The sequence below is a fragment of the Chaetomium fimeti genome (genome assembly GCF_033439085.1).
Source record: "Chaetomium fimeti strain CBS 168.71 chromosome Unknown B0H64scaffold_6, whole genome shotgun sequence".
Classification (NCBI taxonomy): domain Eukaryota; kingdom Fungi; phylum Ascomycota; class Sordariomycetes; order Sordariales; family Chaetomiaceae; genus Chaetomium; species Chaetomium fimeti.
Window position 1 is genome coordinate 2796628 of NW_026944334.1, and position 17505 is coordinate 2814132.

The 17505-nt window shown below is 57.1% G+C and overlaps 5 protein-coding genes across 5 annotated transcripts; 1 reads left to right on the plus strand and 4 right to left on the minus strand.

Moving 5' to 3' along the window:
• Positions 1 to 28: 28 nt before the first annotated feature.
• B0H64DRAFT_405315 (uncharacterized protein) lies at positions 29 to 1843 on the minus strand. The gene has a single exon (XM_062804437.1). The coding sequence runs from the start codon at positions 1619 to 1621 to the stop codon at positions 248 to 250; it is 1374 nt and encodes a 457-aa protein (XP_062657224.1). The 5' UTR covers positions 1622 to 1843; the 3' UTR covers positions 29 to 247.
• Positions 1824 to 3697, minus strand: B0H64DRAFT_405316 (uncharacterized protein). Its single transcript, XM_062804438.1, has 2 exons — positions 3392 to 3697; positions 1824 to 3323 (listed from the first exon to the last, which is right to left on the minus strand). The coding sequence occupies exons 1-2, from the start codon at positions 3651 to 3653 to the stop codon at positions 2026 to 2028; spliced, it is 1560 nt and encodes a 519-aa protein (XP_062657225.1). The 5' UTR covers positions 3654 to 3697; the 3' UTR covers positions 1824 to 2025.
• Positions 3698 to 4410: 713 nt separating this feature from the next.
• B0H64DRAFT_477203 (major facilitator superfamily-domain-containing protein) lies at positions 4411 to 6628 on the minus strand. Its single transcript, XM_062808189.1, has 2 exons — positions 5752 to 6628; positions 4411 to 5672 (listed from the first exon to the last, which is right to left on the minus strand). Exons 1-2 carry the CDS (start codon positions 6381 to 6383, stop codon positions 4652 to 4654), a joined length of 1653 nt encoding a protein of 550 aa, XP_062657226.1. The 5' UTR covers positions 6384 to 6628; the 3' UTR covers positions 4411 to 4651.
• A 341-nt stretch (positions 6629 to 6969) lies between these two features.
• On the minus strand, positions 6970 to 8409 carry B0H64DRAFT_419382 (S-adenosyl-L-methionine-dependent methyltransferase; the record flags this gene model as incomplete). Its single annotated transcript, XM_062805377.1, has 3 exons — positions 6970 to 7538; positions 7656 to 7837; positions 7907 to 8409. 3 exons carry the CDS (start codon positions 8407 to 8409, stop codon positions 6970 to 6972), a joined length of 1254 nt encoding a protein of 417 aa, XP_062657227.1.
• Positions 8410 to 9089: 680 nt separating this feature from the next.
• B0H64DRAFT_434836 (uncharacterized protein) lies at positions 9090 to 17466 on the plus strand (the record flags this gene model as incomplete). The annotated part of the gene is made up of 4 exons (XM_062806104.1): positions 9090 to 9147; positions 9207 to 9473; positions 9559 to 14961; positions 14995 to 17466. The coding sequence occupies 4 exons, from the start codon at positions 9090 to 9092 to the stop codon at positions 17364 to 17366; spliced, it is 8100 nt and encodes a 2699-aa protein (XP_062657228.1). The 3' UTR covers positions 17367 to 17466.
• Between the last annotated feature and the right edge of the window lie 39 nt (positions 17467 to 17505).

The window sequence follows — 17505 nt, forward strand, 5'->3', positions numbered from 1 at the left end:
GAGGGAGTTGGGAAACGAGTAATGCTGGGTACTGCTTAGTGACAATGCCCATGAAAGGTTGATGATATAATACCACTTCACCAACCTGTCCTCATCATGCCATGCTAAAACTATGGAATAACAAGAAGATCGCACGAGAAAAGAAAAACGACATTGGGTAGGTACCTACCAGGTATTCACGTCAGATGTTCCGGGTCATTAACCATTGCCTCCCCCCGCCAAAACCACAAAGGAAAAGAAAACCCTATCAGCCGAGTGATCCTACAAATATGGGGTGAGAAGTTTCATTTACCAGCTCGACATCCACGTCCTTCCTACCATACCTGTTTCCAAAAAGCCACTTACCTCGTACGATGCCGGCGGGACAATCCGGTGACGCCGCCCGGGGCCGGGCATGAAACCGGACGAAGTCGATGGCGGCGTTGTTCCACTTATCGTTCCGTAGGTCTCTACAAGAACCAAGCGTATACCACTTGCTCCCGCTGACAGTCCAGCCCGCTGGGCGAGCGCCGTCCCCTGCCTGCCACCGCGCCACGATGTGGCAGTCGGTGTAGCAATACTTGCAGGATAGAATGGGTCCGATGAACTCGGCATGGGCTTTTGGTGTGGGTTTGGTCGCCTTTGATTTGCCGAAACGATGGTACCTTCCGATGTGGCGGCACACCGGTGGCAGTATGTCTTCACCCCCTGGTGCGTCGAGGTAGTCGCGGAGAGCGGTCTCGTGACCGTCCTTGTGATACATCAAGACGTCCTCCTTGACATACAGCTCGTTGTCGATAACCCGGAGGCGCCGCGACTCTTCAACCATGATACTACTGCCTTGCTGACCAGCAGCGAGTCTTTGCCGACGATAACAGAGAGCATCCAAGCCGAGGCCATGTTCCCCGCCGTAGAAATGCCGATTCATTATCAGTCGGGCCGTCTCGAGCTTGATGTTTTGGGCGTTGCCCAGGGAAGCGGGGTGCCCCGACCATTTTCGGAATCTGCAGCCTTTGTCGAAGCTGAGCACGCGGGTCGGGTGCCGGCCTTCACCCTCGCGCAAGAATTCAAGTTCCCCGCAGCACCAGGTGTGCAACCTTTTGCAAAGCCAGCAGAAATAGAGATTGGGGGTGTCTCTCTCGAGCCAGAGTTGCAGTGTTTGCGTCTGGCTGGTGGTGAGCGGACCGGGCTTGAAGTGGTAGAAGAAGAATCGGGAGGCCAGGGCAAAGGCCATCCTAGACTCCGGGGGTGTCAGGTAAGCCCAGATCCTCTCGAAAATCTCCAGAGGGAATGGGAAAACGGGAGTCTGCTCCGGTGACTTCTTCGACGGTGTGATCTTGGTGAGAGTGGTAGCTTTCTCCGTCGCCGTGTCCTTTGCGGGTCGACCGTCAGGGCTATACAAGGGGCAGGTCGGGGATTTCGAGCATAGTTCGGTCTCTATCGCATGGGAATCTTGTTGTTGGATGTCGTTCTTCCCGAGATCTGAAATGAGGACGGATTGTTCATCTGACATCCCGTCTGTCGAGAGAGACGGCTTTTCTTTCCCATCCGTTGTAGATATGTTCGAGCTGTCACGGTATCGTTGCCTCCGTGTCTGTGCTAGACAGAAAAGGCTACGAATGAAGCGCTTGAACCGGGCCATTTCGAGTTATTTCGCGATGTAGGAGTAGGAAGAGGGTGTGGTGGCAGGAGTCTGGATGGGGGTTGCCGAAGGCTGTGTTTGACCGGTCATTCATATGGGAGGTAAGGGAGGCAGGCGAGGGCGCCACTTCATGCCCATTGGTTTTCGGGACGAGGTCGAGCAAACAAACTAACCTACCGTTTTATAACACGTCTTGGTAGGCGTGTTGGGAAAATCTCTGTGCGATGACGAGTCGATTACTGGTCAATTACGCGCTGAACCGAGAGACAATATCGCTCACCGACCCTTTGTCGCCCGCCCTGCAAAGCTGAAGCGCAAGCTTCTCACCCCGCGCTGCGCTAGACTCTCCGGAAAAGATCCATCTAAGAAACTTCAGACGAAGGCTTTGACTTCGTTTACGTCAATCAGTACGTGCACTTCCCGCAGTATCCACAAGCCTCGCTGCAACCGGTAAAGTCATCGTCATCTCCTCCAGCCCACTCCAGAACCTCACCTCCAACCCCCTTTTCCCCTTCTCCTTTATTCTCATCACCAGTCTTTTCCCCGGCACCCCCCTTCTCCTCGTCACCCCTCTTCTCCTCGTCACCCCTCCTCTCCCTATCACCCCCCTTCTCCCCGTGGTCATCACCACCACCCACACCCCCCCGACACGCCCTCACCCACCGCTCCCTCACCCCATCAGACACCACCCCGCCAACCACCCCCCCCGGCCTCCGAACCTCCAACTCCAGCCGCCCATCCCCATCCTCAGAACCAACCCGCCGACAAATCTCCACCGCCTCCACCCCCTCCCCACCACCATCACCAACAACCTCCCCCACCACATCCCTCACCCACCGCAACACCCCCGCCAACTTGACCAACTCCCCCTGGTGCTCCGCCTCCCACCGCGCAACATGGCCCCGAACATCACGGACCTCGGTATCCGCCGCGAGGAACAGGCCGCGCGTGTGGAAGGCCAGGATCAGCGTCGGCAGCTGCGACACCCAGAGCCGCGGCAGCTCCTCGGCGAGGTGGTCTTTGGTGTGGCGGGCGTAGGTGCTGCGGGTTTTGAGGTCGAAGAGCGTGGTGTGGGGGACGAGGATGCCGGCGGGGGCTGTGGTGAGGGTTGTTTTGTGAGGGGCGGTGGTGGTGGCGGTGCTGGGGGTGATGGTGGTTGTGGAGAGGGCGGTGGTGAGGTCGCCGAGGGAGGGTGAGGCTGAGGAGGGAGGGGGGATGGGCTGCTTGGCTTTGGGGGGCTGGCGGGGCTTGATGTAGCCGTCTGCTTCGAACCGGACGGCGATGTTCAATCCGCCAAAGGTGTACTGGATCAGGCGTTGATGGGAGGCAGATCCCTTGACCTCGGGCTCCCAGGTGGTGTTGGCCTCGGGAAAGGTGTGACCGTAACCGCGGACGTCGGGGATTAGCTCAGTTGGGGAGTTCTCTCGCCGAACTAGGAAGACAGTGTTTTGAATTTTGTATGCCAGCATGCGGAACGTTCTATCCTGCCCTCGGACAAAGCGAAGGAGGTTTCCGAGCGTGCTTCCGCATGCGAAGATGTCGAGTTTGATAGGGAGAATCGGATCTGCTGCGAGGGACGCCACGACTGCAGGTTCGGTTGGGTGTTTGGGATAGCGTGCTGCGTTTTTATCGCGGAAAAAGGAGCCGCTGTCCTGTCTAAGCGGGTAGGGACTGTTCTGAGGAGTCCAGAGTGGTGGCTTTCCTACAGGGAGGTTCTGGGTTAGATGGATGATTTTGTCCCCGACAATACCTGGGATGGGGTTTTCCTACCTGGAACAAGGATCTTAGGGCCAGGCCTCGCATTATCCACCCAGCTGTACGAAGTGACGGTTCGGAGGTTTTCAATTTGGGCCAAATCTTTCAACTTGTTATCGTCCTTGAGGTCGCTGACCCTCAGAATCCGAATCAAGTCACCGAAGGGGGGCGCTGTGGTAGCCATGGTAGTGGACTGATGAAGCGTGGTGTATAGACGGGAGCATGGGAGGAGTGTGCACCCCGCTTCTAGGAGTTGCAGAGATGGTATATCAACCATGCGTTCCAACAGGTTCCCCAACGGCTGCCTGTTTCCGTTTTGGGACCAGTCACAACCCCCAACCCCCCGCAGTAGGCCTCTGTACGCTGTAGGCCTCTGTACATTGGGTGCCTGCTTTAGGTAACCTGGCACCTCATGGACAAAAAAGGCCGAACTCCAAGCGCAGATGTCGATAATGGAAATCCCGAGTACCCAACCGTAGTAGCAAAACGAAAGCCGTCCTGAGGCCCAAAGAAACTTCCTTTACTCCATTTACTTTTTCTTTTACCCTCTTCTGTTATTCTATTTATTCTTCTCGCTTACTTTTATTGTGTTCTTTTTGCTTGATTTCTTGATTTCCTTCTAAGTTCAGCTTTTACCCTCTTTCTGTTATTCTGTTTATTCTTCTCGCTTACTTTTATTTTGTTCTTTTTGCTTGACCTTTTGATTTCCTTCTTTTAAGTTCGGCCTTTTTTGGCCAGAGGGTGCCTGGGACAGGTGCTCTGGGCACTTGACCTGGTGGCTTGGTTTATGGTTTATGACCGGCTTTCCATCCCCTAGACCCTACCCTATCACTTAGTCTTTACCATCCACCTCATCCCCTAGCTTCCAACCGGTACCCCGGATTCCATTGGAGTTTCATCGCTAACGAACTCATACAACGGCACTCGCGTTGGGGGATACCTAGGTACCTAGGTAATCGCCTACATATTAAAAAACGCTATGAAATCGTATCGACGCCTGCTCGGGACAACCATGTGGCGCGCCTTTTCAATACCGGCCATCAAACATCATTAGCATGCAAGTGATATTAGTGTTGTGCTCGTCTAGTTTGCTTTCCACTTTCCGTAGTCCATGTAGTCAACTGGCCTCAGCCTGTTGCTCCAATATCGCCTGCGTCCTTCCCTATAAAGGGTCACTTGCCCCCTGAGAAGCCCACCTCGTTCAAGGTTACCTGCTTGATCAATACCAAGTATAGCCCACATCTGCCCGGAACGACTGGCCGGAGCTAAATGGTCCTACCACAGCCTGTCGTTGACCTTGAATCGGAAGATCAGGAGCAAGACAAAGCACCCAGCGACAATGCACAAGATGTACGCGTTGCTCATAGAACTGACCACGGCATCGATAACCCGGTTCTGCATGTTGGCCGGCATGTCACGTAGCAGCCGGCTGTTCGGCTCCGAGATGATGGTGTTGATGTCGGCGATGCTCGCATCAGGCAGCAGACTGCCAAGGGCTGCGTGAGCCTTGTTGAGGAAGACGGAATTGGCAATCCCGAGGGAGATGGAGGGGCCGCCGAGCTGGCCGAACGCCTGCCAACCCGTGCTACGCCCGACGTCGAGCTGGTTCTTCGCCTTGATAGACGCAACGGCGAATGTGAGCTGGGTGGCGGCGCCGGAACCGAGGCCGAGGAGGACTTGGTAGCCATAGATGTTGGCGAGGGCCGTGTGCTGGTTGACGGTATAGAGTAGCGCGGAACCGGTGATGCAAAACACGCCGGCGAATATGAACCACGGGACGTGGTAACCGGTTCTGCCGACGGCCCAGCCAGCTGTAATGGCGATGGCACTCTGCAAAACGACGTAGGGGAGAATTCGCACGCCGGCAAGGATAGGGCTGTCAGCCTTGACGAATTGGAAGTAGAGCGGCAAGAAGTAAACCGGGACGAAGACGCAGGTGGCGCAACAGGCTACTTCGAGGAAGAGCACGACCATGGTAGCCGATTTGAGGAAGTGCATGGGAAAGATGCGGTTCGTGATGGTGGTGAGGAAGGCGAAGTGCTGCTGGATCAGGAACACCCAGAGAAGGACGAAGGCCAGGACGAAGAGGGCAATGACCTGTCCCGAATTCCAGGCATACTCGAGGCCGCCAAACGTGATGGCCATGACGATGCAGACGATGAGGCCGATCACAAAAAGGTTACCGAGGACATCGAACCCGCGCAGCCGTTCCTTGATGCTCTTCCCGGGGAGTGGGTTAAGGGCTGGCAATAGGAAGATGTAAATCGGAGCGCAGACGGCACCGACCACGAGATTGCTAAGCACATGGTTAATACCCAGTAAGCTGGATTTTCTCGACGGACTGCGAGAACAATAGACATCATGTATGTACTCACAAGTAGAAAGCCCAGCGCCAAGTGGCGCCGCTCCCAGCGAAACCGCCTCCAATGATGGGACCAAGCACAGTTCCTCCGCCGAAGGTAATGCCGACAAGATTTAGGTACAGCGGCCGCTCCCGCTCCGAAGTCATCTTGGTCAGGATGGCCATAGAACCAATGTACATGCCAGAACCCCCCATGCCGCAGATGGCACGTCCGACAATCAGAGCATCCATGGTGGGAGCCGCTCCGGCGACGGCGCAGCCGACCGAGAAGACGACGAAACTGGCGCAGAAGGTCCATTTTGCGCTGAATCGCGCGTACAAGTCTCCCCAGAAGAAGTTGGCGCCCCAGGACGCGGCTAGAAAGGCGACGCCGAGCCAGGCGAGCTTGTCGAGCGAGTTGAACTGCCGGATGACGGCGGGCTGGATGTTGGCCGCGATGGTGTTGTCGGTGGCAAACAGGAAGTTGGCCATCAGGATGCTCGCGACGATCAAGACCCAGATGATGCCGTGGGCCGTCCGGGGAGGAGGCGGCGACTCCTCCTTGGACTGGTCGGTGCTGGGGACAATGCCCCTTTCCGTCTCAGAATTGTCTCCTGAAGTTGCCATGTCTGCTGGCGCCGACTGTTTCTCTGCCGGTGTATCCATGGTGAAGGGGGTGCCAGTTGATTTCCAGACGGTGTCGGCCGGGTTTGAGATGTTAGTGGAAGTCAACTGTCCTCGACTGTCTTGAAGCGCAGGAAGATGGGCCCCGAGTTGGTTCTCGCCATGGTATTACTTTCAATTCAGAGAAAGTAAATTGCGCAGTACTTCGTCACGGAAGTTTCTAAGCAGATCGCCCCCCGGACGCAATCCATGGAGGTTTTGTAAGCAAAGCCGATGACATTTTGCTTGGGCAGAAATGTCGGCCGAGAAATGTCGGTCGAAAGAAACCGCTGCCGCCCCTGTCTGGAATTAAACACCAACACCCTGACACCAACCAACCATCTGTCCCGGAACGTGTTCAGCTCACCTCGCCCGCACCAACCATAGCGCCGACGTGACAATCTTTGGGTATTGGAAGCATTGATCGGTGTGCTATTGCGTAGTTTCATTTGCTCCCATAATTTCCACAACATGGAAGCAAGCCAACAAGGGCGCACATTGTCGGGGTTAACGCGCTTTGTAGCCTGTAGTATTGCATTTTGTCTGTCATTTCTTCCTCTATAGGCGGACGATTGCGCCTTATCGCACCTCAGCTTCGTTCTAAATAGACCTCCAGGAGACCCAGCGCCCCCTTTTCCGCATGAACCTTGCCAAGGACATATCGCGGATCGGCCTCTTTCAACAGGCCAACAAACTCGGATACAGTACGTTGCTTCGCACCGTAACACACCAGCATGACCATGTCGGCCTGCCGCCTCTCGCGCTCCCACAGGCGCGGCACCTCAGACCCTGGCTCCGGCATGATCATGTCGTTGATCAACAACGGAGTTCCTGGGGCCGACCCCTCGAGTCCGGGGACGATGGCCTTGAGGATCTTGACCACGTCGTGGTCGGCCCAGTTGTGTGTGCACTGGCGAATGAGATAGGCCGAGGCACCCACGTACTGCTGAGGTTCGAAGAAGTTGGCGTGCGTGAACGAGATGCGGTCACGGACCGAGTCGCTCAGCAGCTTCTGACCGATGGCGAGCATGGCGGCGTCCCCGTCTTGCACGGCAACCTTCAAGTGAGGGTAAAACTTGGCCAGCTCGATGGCCACGTGCCCACTGCCACCCCCAATGTCGACAACGGTACCTTTGAGGTCTGCCCATGGGTAGCTGTCTCGTAGCTCGGCAATGTTGGATGTCACTTTGCCATTGTTAGGATACTCAGGGAGTCTAGCGTTGCTTTCGCCCCTAGTCGCCCCTTTGGTTAGGAGTTATAACAGGGAGGACTCACGTTTTCTCCATCCGGCCATTGCCTTGGCAAAGCGACCAGCGTGCTCCGGATGCTTCCTGTAGTAATCGAAGATGGGGATGCCGAAACGGTCATAGAAGGGGCAGTGCACACTGTCTGCCTCAAACGGGTCGGCCTTGATGGCGTCACTCGAGTGGGCGGACGCTTTGAGCATCTCGTCAAAGCTATGACGAGTCATTATTACCCGGGACCATGCCACTAGAGGTGGGTATCGAGTGACGGGGAGTACTCACGAGTAATGCACCATTGACTTCATCTCTTCATCTCTGTGCAGGGCCATGGAGAATGCGTTGTGGGCAAAGAAACCCGGCCGGGTTTCTTGGAAGACGCGCTGTGTAATCAACATCCGAATCACGCGGTTGGTCCGATCTTGATCTAGACCGGCTTTGTTGGCAAGCTCTGCGAGAGAAATATCGCCTTGAGCCGGTACGGCGGTGAAGAAGTCGAAGGTGAGGGCGATTTGGAAGGCTGCAATCTCATAACCCGAAACCAGGAAGTACCGGTAGAATCTTGCTGGGCCATCGACTAGGAGTTGCAGGTCTTCAAGCTGCGTCCTTAGACTGGTCTGGAGCTGTTGGAAGTCGGGCGCGGTAGGCAGTGGCTCTGCTGCGGCTGAGAAGGTCGGCAGGGCTGCCTTGGACGATTTGAGGTAGCTTATGACTTGCTTGGTATCCTTCAAGATGCCCTCAGCCAGGCTGAGGATAGAAGCCTCTTCTTGTTTCGCGATGGAACCCATGATGACAAACCAACTATGGCGTTTCGTTTGCTATGAATACTGGCGATGGACACAAATCAGGTATAAATATTAGGACGAGATAGGGACCGGTTGACTAAGAAGGCTCATTCGTCTACCAGGCAGTAGGCACGAAGGCATCTTATTACCATCTGTCGAATGGATTTGTTACTGCACTACTGGAGAGGGCGAGGTCCCGTAGGCCGAGAAATGTCGGATTTGATATCTCTTCATCGGCCGCGGCCGTGAGACGGACTTACAACAGAAACCAAGGCCGTTGAGGTCGTATCGTCGGAACAGGGGGATAGGTTAGAGATGATTATCTTCTCCGGGATCGGTATCGGTCGGCCGACATGTGTGTCAAATCGGTCTGACAACTAATAGGGACCAAGGTCAACGGCGATTGTGTGGCATGAGGTGATTGACTCCGTGTCGAGAGGTTGCTATAGGAAATTGTGCACGGGATAGGTGCAAAATGAACTTTAGTACGCGCGCTTACATACCTTACATTACAAGCCCAGATCGCTCCAACTTTCGCACTTTTAAGCTCAGCATCAAAGACTTCACCAGTGAGGAGACAGTCAACTTACCATTTCAACAACAACACAACAACTAGAAACTTAACTTAGCACGTATCGACTCTGATTGCACACGGGAACTTCGATCATCTTATTTCAACGAAGATGACTGTTCCTTCGATTCTGGAGGGGGAGAACGAGCCGGTGGCCATAGTGGGCATGGGTGAGACGACCCTGACTCCTTTCCCCTCTCTATCTCCACTGTGCTAAATAATGAGACAGGATGTCGGTGGGCTGGCGGAGTAAAAGATTCCCCAGGGCTATGGGAACTATTACGAAACAAGCAAGACGGATGGAGGGAGTTCAGCGAGCCACGCTTCCCTGCCGACGGCTTCTACCACCCCAACCAAGACCGGCCGGGGTCTGTTAGGCAACGGGGTGGCTTCCTTTGCGATGAAGACCCGCGGCTATTCGACCATGCTTTCTTCGGCATGACGGGCCGTGAGGTCGAGACTATGGACCCGAATCAGCGCAAACTTCTCGAAGTGGGTAAGTGACGATGGGGCCTTGTCATTCGGAGTATTCAGAACACCAGGAACCTTGAAGCCTGAGAAGCTAACCGTGCTTGTCATAGTCTATGAGGCCTTTGAGAATGCCGGTGAGACCTGGGACAGCATTTCCGGGTCTCGAACCGGTGTTTATATCGGCAACTTCGCTCTAGACCACTTGCTTATCCAGGCGCGGGAGTGGGATTACACCAAACCCTACGCATCAACGGGTGCTGAGACGAGCATTCTAGCCAACCGGCTCAGTTACGTTTTCAACCTGCGTGGACCGAGTCTCGCGACAAACACAGCGTGCTCGTCGTCCATGTACGCGTTGCATCTAGCTGTGAGCGCCATCCGCAGCGGCGATTGTGATGGCGCTGTGGTGGCCGCCGCCAACTGGATCAGCGACCCAAGCATGCAAATTGTGCTCGATAAGCTGGGTGCCCTATCCCCGACATCGCGGTGCCACACATTTGACGCCGCTGCTGACGGGTATGCCCGCGGCGAGGGCTTTGTCGCCCTCTACCTCAAGAAATCCTCGCTCGCTGTCTTGGAAGAACTGCCTATCCGAGCTATGATCCGCGGTACCGCTGCCAACGCCAACGGCAAAACCGGTGGTATCACGCGGCCCAGTGCGAGGGGCCAGGAGGATTGTATCCGCGAGGCCTATAAGAATGCCGGGAATCTTCCCTTCCAAGATACTGCCTTCTTCGAGTGCCACGGAACCGGTACTCCAGCAGGCGACCCCCTCGAAGTATCGGCCGTTGGAAACGTATTTGCACCGTCGAAAGATTCGGACGCTCCCGAAGACCGCTTGTTGATCGGGTCTATCAAGCCCAACCTTGGCCACACCGAAGGAGCAAGCGCACTGGCTTCTATCATGAAGGTTGTTCTGTCTCTCGAGGCTGGCGAGATCCCCCCGACGTACGGCGTGCAGAATCTGAACCCAGACATCGACTTCGATGGGGCAAATGTGACTGTCGTTATGGATGGGCCAGTGCCGTGGCCCAAGGGCAAGCTTCGCCGTGCAAGTGTGAACTCGTTTGGCTTCGGTGGTGCCAACGGCCACTGCATTATCGACCAGGTCAACGAGGTACTGCCGGGCTATGTGAAGCCTGGGCTGATAAAGGCCACTCCCTCGATCTCAGCAGCCTTGAACGGCCATTCTAACGGAACTAGCCAGAATGGACACGCCAACGGTCACTCTAATGGTCACTCCAATGGCTACTCCAATGGACACTCCAACGGTCAGTCCAATGGAGACGCGAATGGACACTCCAACGGTCAGTCCAATGGAGACGCGAATGGACACTCCAACGGTCACTCCACTGGCTCGTCTAATGGCAACGGCTTCTCCAACGGTAATGGGCACCATCATACAAACGGAAGCGGCAGCAACGAGTCGACCACTAATGTCCCGCATCACTCGCCCCTCGTTTCAACAGTGACCAAGTCGGCCAGTGCAAATGCATCCACTCGGCCCTGGGTCGTGCTCCCTTTCTCGGCTCACAACACGACTTCCCTCGAGCAGAACATCAACGCCTTGTCCAAGGTCGCCAACCGGTTCAGCCTCGCCGACATTGCTTACACCCTGGGTAGCAAACGTTCCCGCCTCCAGCAGCGGACCTTTGTCGTTGTGGAAACCGGCAAGGTTGCTTCCGGTGTTGACTTTACGTCTGACCAGCGGGTCTTCAACAGCCCCATCCAGCCCAGCACAGTCGGCTTTGTCTTCACCGGTCAGGGCGCGCAGTGGCATGCCATGGGCGCACAGCTCTTTGAGTACGGCGTATTCCGAAACACAATTTCCTTCCTCGACCATATCCTCGAGAAGGTTCCCAACCCTCCCACGTGGACCATCGCCGCCACCCTGTCAGGCGAGTACGAGCCAGAACACATCCAGTCTCCCCAGGTGTCGCAGGTTGCATGCACAGCTGTCCAGATAGGCATTGTGGACTTGTTAGCCTCTTGGTCAGTTCGGCCCGCCGCCGTGGTCGGGCACTCCTCGGGTGAGATGGCCGCTGCGTATGCCTCTGGCTATCTTACTGCCGCCCAAGCCATCGCGGCGGCATACTTCCGCGGCCAGGCTCTTATCAAGAACACGAAGAAAGGAGCTATGTTGGCCGTCGGTCTGGGCGTAGAGGAGGTGTCGAGCTACCTTGAGGGAAGGGAAGAGCAGGTCGTCATCGCAGCCATCAACTCTCCCGGCAGTGTTACGCTCTCGGGTGATGCAGATGCTATCGAAGCTCTCTCTGCCGTGCTGTCCAAAGAAGGTGTCTTCAACCGGATCCTACGCACATCAGGCAGCGCTTACCACTCGCACCACATGTTGGCGGTTGGTAGCGAATATCTTGATATGCTTGAACGCGGCGAAGAGCGCCTTCGGGAGCTGGGGCTGGTCGACGAAGTCGCGCGATATCCCAAAGTTCCTTGGGCCTCGTCGGTGAAGCCGGACAAAGTCGTTGCTGATGGAGACCTGAAGGCCCGTTACTGGAGGGAGAACCTGGAGTCGCCCGTGCGTTTCACCCAGGCCGTGACGAAAATGATGACGGCGGACGGTATTGATGGGACGGCAATCGATGTCCTGGTCGAAATTGGACCCCATGCCGCTCTGAAAGGCCCCGTGGAGCAAATTCTCAAGAGCATCGGCAAACCTGCGACCTATGTGCCATCGTTGCAGAGGAACGAGGACGGTGTCAAGTCGCTGCTGCAGCTTGCCGGAACCCTGTTCGCCATTAACGCCGACATAGACATGCCTGCCGTCAATGCCACCGACTCAGACGTCTCGATTACCTCCTCCGGGCCCGCCTTGACACATGGCTGCCTTGCGGTTGACCTTCCAGCCTACCAGTACACGTATGGACCAGTCAGTTACTACGAGAGCAGAATTAGCAAGGAATATCGCATACGAGACTTCCTCAGGCATGACCTCCTGGGCTCTGAGGTGCTAGGGTCCGGCAAGCTTCAGCCCCAATGGAGGAATGTTCTTCGCGCCAAGGATGTTCCATGGCTGAGTGATCACCGTCTCGTGCCGGATGCCGTCTTCCCTGCCGCTGGCTTCATTGCGGTGGGAGTCGAGGCTGCCATGAGAGTGTACCGTGGTCTCCCAGGCGCCCTGGAAATCACTGGTTATTCTTTCAGAAATGTTGATATCGACACTGCTCTGAGGATCCCCGAGGATGACTACGGCGTCGAAGTCATCATCAGCCTGGATGTCGTGGATACGGCAACGGCAAAATCACCCGCATGGGCCAAGTTTACTGTTACGTCAGTCACCCGAGACTCGAGCGAGTGGACGCAGCATTGCACCGGCTTGGTCAGGGTCGAGGTGTCTCCGCCAGCACAACGGGTCAAGATGAGCACCGAGATGGACCCACGATTCCCAAGTGTTCAGGGATGGTACGGCAAGTTCCACGAGATCGGGCTGGAGTATCGCAAAACGTTCCAACCCCTATCAGATCTTCAGGTGGATCCCCATCGGAACCTCGCCACGGCCACAGTAGCCTTGAACACAACCGATGGGACAGTGAAAGAGGGTGAGTCCAGCTACCCTCTGCACCCGGCTGCTCTGGACGCCGCGTTTCAGCTGGCCATCATCGCCTTTTATGGGGGTGAGCTCGAGAAAGCCACGACAGCGTTTGTTCCAGTCCATCTATCGCAGCTATATTTGAAAGCAGGCCTGCATGGCGAGGAGTCAGCCAGTGCGGTCGCCCAAGGGTCGATTCAAGGGCTCCGAAGCGCCCAGGCGCACTTGCAGATGCTAGACGCCCGCGGCGATGTCTTCCTCGAGGTGGATATGATGCGGTTTGCAAGTTTCAAAGAGACCAAGACCAACGACGCGCAGTCCAGGCTGCCCTTTAGCAGCCCCTTCACCAGGCTGGAGTGGAAGCCCGACATCCGCACGCTCAGCAATGATCAAGCACGGAAGCTGTTTCCACCACCGGCCGAAAACGCACAGATGGCCGCTGACCTCGAGGTCCTCGAGATGATCTGCTCCCTGGTTGCCTTCGAGATACACGACACCTTCGTCACGGGCACTGACAAGGTCACCCCTAAAGGTGACATAAGGCACTGGCTAGCCTGGGTCAAGAGGCTTGTCGAGGAGGACCAAAGGGCGCAGGTAGTCGAAGCTCGGAAGCTATCTCCGGAACAGCGCCGCGAGATGCTGCAACAACTCTACACCCAAGTGGGGGACCGACCTGAGGCGAAGGCCGCCCAGCTTCTGCACGAAAATGCGGCCGACATCCTCCACGAACGGAGAACCGGCATCGACGTGCTGATCTCCAACATGCTGCTCACACCGCTGTACGAGGTCGGCACCGCCATCGCCGGTTCCCATCCCCAAGTATTCAACATCATCGACTCACTAGCCCACGCGAACCCCAACGCCCGCATCCTTGAGATCGGCGCCGGGACCGGGTCCGCCACACGCGGGGCGATGAAGGCCCTAGCCGGCCCCAACGGCATCAAGCGCTACGCCGACTACACTTTCACCGACATCTCGGCCGGGTTCCTCGCAGGCGCCAAGGAGATGCTGGCCGGGTACCGGGACATCCACTACTCGGTGCTGGACATCGAGCAGGACCCCATGGCGCACGGCTACGAGCCCGTGTACGACATCGTGCTGGCGTGCGAGGCCATCCACGCCACGGCGAGCATGGAGCGCACGCTGGCGCACTGTCGCAGCCTGCTTAAGCCAGGGGGCACACTGGTACTGGCCGAAACCACGCGCATGCGGGTCCTGCTTGGTCTCTTGTACGGCACCCTCACGGGGTATTGGCAGCATGAGGACGCTCGGACCGAGGGGCCGTTTATGAACCTCGATATCTGGCAGCGGCGGCTGCAGGAGTCGGGGTTTTCGGGAGTGGATATCCATGTTGATGACTATGAAGCCCCTCATGCGACGACGTCGGTCTTGGTGACGACGCGTGTGGAGCCTGAACAGCACCAACAGCACGAGCATGGCGCGCAGAATGGAAAGGAGGAGGTGGAGGAGGCGTTAGTCTATCTCCTCCATGATGGCCAAAGTACGCTGGATGTGCTGGGACAACAACTCGTGGCAGAGTTTGCGCGGCGCGGTACCTCTTGCAGAGCCTTGGCCCTGGATAGCGCAGCGGATGGTGCGGTACCGCCCGACGCCCGCGTGGTCGCCCTCTTGAGCGACAAGAACGATCTTTTCGACACCGAGGATGCCCACCGCTTCGAGGCGTTCCAACATCTTGCCCGGAACGCCAAGAGTATGGTTTGGTTGACGTCGGGCGGCATAATCAAGGGACAGGATCCCCGCGGTGCCTTCATGGCCGGCCTTCTCCGGGTCCTGGCAACAGAGAACCCGGCCGGACGGTTCGTCTCGATCAATGTCGAGGGCCACGGCTTCGAGAGCGCCGATGACGACCTCACACGCGCAATCGTCGACAGCGAAGCCTCTTTACAACAAGCCCAGGAATCTGATGGGGCAAGCGTGGATTCCGAATTCGCGTGGCAGGACGGTTGTATGTGGGTGAGCCGGGTAGTCCCCGATGCAGGGCTCGGTGACTATTCGGACACGATCAGGACTCCAGCCCACCAAGGATTCGACATGCGGCCCTTGGAGTCCCTGGGCGCCCAAAAGCCCGTTCGCGCAGCGTTTGAGACAGCCGGTGTTGTGAACTCTTTGTATTTCCGTTCCTATGCCGAGCTCCTGCAGCCCCTGCCGGTTGACCACATTGAAGTCCAGATTGCCGCCGCAGGGCTGAACTGGAAGGACGTCTCGGTTGCCTCTGGTCGCGAGGGTTCGACCAGATACCTCTCATCCGAATACGCCGGAACTGTGACCATGGTCGGGACCAACGTAATCGGACTATCCGTTGGTGACCGGGTTTACGGCATTGGCAAGGGGCACTTTGGAAACTACGAGAGAGTTCCAGCCGCCTTTGCACAACGGCTTCAGCTCACGGATGACTTGGTCGAGGCTGCCACGATGCCTATTGACTATGCCTCAGCCCTCTATGCCTTTGACTACGTCACGCGGCTCAGGAAAAGCCATAGCGTTCTAATCCAAGCCGCTGCTGAAGGTCTGGGGCTCGCAGCAATTCAAATCGCCCGGTCCAAGGGGGCCAACATCTTTGCCATTGCCCGCGACGCGGATGAAGCTTCCTTCCTGGCTGATACCGCTGGGATTCAACGCGATCACATCATCTCGTCCTCTGACGGTCCAGAAGCCCTGGTCTACGCTGCCAGAGCGACAAGCAGGGGCGGATTTGATGCTGTTCTCAGCATTCTCAGCGCAGGCGAAGAGGACCGCGATTCTCTCTACCATCTCATCAAGGCCGTCGCACCCATGGGTCACCTCATTGACGTAGGCGGCCGCTTGCTCAATATGCTCGAGTCCATGAAGGCAACGGAAAACCTCGAGATGCTCCGCAACAACAGCAACTTCTCATCATTTGACATCGGTGCCATTTTGGACAACGATGCAGAGCTTGGCGCTGAGCTGATGAAGAAAGTACACTGGCTGTACCAAGCCGGTCAAATCAGCCCCGTCCATCCGGTTTCCGTGACCTCCGTCTCGGAGCTCGACCAGACCTTGCTCGCCCTATCGAAGGGAACGCACGTGGGAAAGACCGTCGTTTCATTCCAGGGCCCCACCGCAACTATCAAGCTGCTTAGGGAACCGCAACCGGTGACCTTCGACTCCGAGGCCCTTTACATCATCACGGGTGGGTTGGGCGGCCTTGGTCGCAGCATCATCCGTTGGATGGCCGACCGCGGCGCACGCCACTTTGTCACCCTCTCCAGGCGAGGCGCCGCGGCCCGGAGTGTGCCAGCAGCACAGCTACTGATCGACGACATGGAAGCCCAAGGTGTCAACCTGGAAACCATGGGCTGCGACGTGAGCCAACAGGAAGAGGTTATGCAGACCATTTCGCTGATCAAGACCTCCACCGCGCGCCCCATCAGGGGTGTTGTGCACGCGGTGCTGTCGCTGTCGGATCTATCCTTCGACAAGCTAACCATGGACCAGTTCCGCAGCGGCACGGTAGCCAAGACCCTAGGATCCATCAACCTGCACGAAGCCACCCTCTCAGAACCGCTCGCCTTCTTCGTCATGCTGACCAGCACCGAAACCATCTGGGCACCACCCACACAAGCAGCCTACATCGCGGCGGACAACTTCGCGACCTACTTCGCGCGCTTCCGGCGCAGCCAGAACCTCCCCGCATCCACCGTCTCCTACGGCTTCGTGCACGACCTCGGCTCCGACTACCGCGCGACCTCGCACGGCACCGAGGACATGTACGCGCGCAACCTGGCCTGCACCATGACCGAGCACCAGGCCCTCGCCGCACTAGAGCCGGCCTTAGTAAGCTCCTCCTGCTCCAAGGACCAAGACGCCTGGGCGGCCAGCCACCGGTTCGACCCGCTCTCGGCAGCCACCTACTTCACCTGCCTCAGCCCGCTGGAGCTGGCGAGCAAAACGGCGGCCAACGTGCCGCGCTGGCACCGCGACGGGCGGGTGGCGCTGCTCATGCGGGCTGTTGCCGACGCGCGGCGGCACGCGAGCAGCAGCGCTGCGAATGAGGGTGGGGATGGGGGTGATCATGGTGAGGGGGGGGTCGTGCGGCAGCGGCGGGCGTTTGACGAGGCGATCAAGGCTGGGGCGGACGGGCGGGACGCGGCGGTGGTGCTCGTGACGGGGGGAGTGTGCAGTGCGATTGCGGAGATGCTGTTTATTGATGTTGGGAATGTCAATCCGGGGAAGAGCGTGGCTGAGCATGGCGTGGATAGTCTGATTGCGGCCGAACTGCGCAATTGGTTCTTGCAGGCGCTCAGGGCGGATATGAGGAATTTGCTGGATTCGACCCTGAGCATTCGGGCGTTAGCCGAGGGGATTATTGACAAGGCGTTGGCCGGGTGAAAAAGGGGCTGCGCTGCGATTGGAGTTCGGGTTCATGGTTTCTAGTTTTTGCCCCTTTTTTACCCCCTTTAAGTCATTCCTTATATTCTGTTTGCACCCCACTCTAGATGTGTGTGTCAGTTTACACTGCGCAGAAGGG

Excerpts from the sequence above, each read along its gene's own strand:
- B0H64DRAFT_405315 (XM_062804437.1), bottom strand. The coding sequence starts at position 1,621 with ATGGCCCGGTTCAAGCGCTTCATTCGTAGCCTTTTCTGTCTAGCACAG.
- B0H64DRAFT_405316 (XM_062804438.1), bottom strand. The coding sequence starts at position 3,653 with ATGGTTGATATACCATCTCTGCAACTCCTAGAAGCGGGGTGCACACTC. Across the intron at positions 3,324-3,391 it reads CCCTAAGATCCTTGTTCCAG|GAAAGCCACCACTCTGGACT; the intron begins GTAGGAAAACCC and ends ACCTCCCTGTAG.
- B0H64DRAFT_477203 (XM_062808189.1), bottom strand. The coding sequence starts at position 6,383 with ATGGATACACCGGCAGAGAAACAGTCGGCGCCAGCAGACATGGCAACT. Across the intron at positions 5,673-5,751 it reads TGGCGCTGGGCTTTCTACTT|CAATCTCGTGGTCGGTGCCG; the intron begins GTGAGTACATAC and ends CCATGTGCTTAG.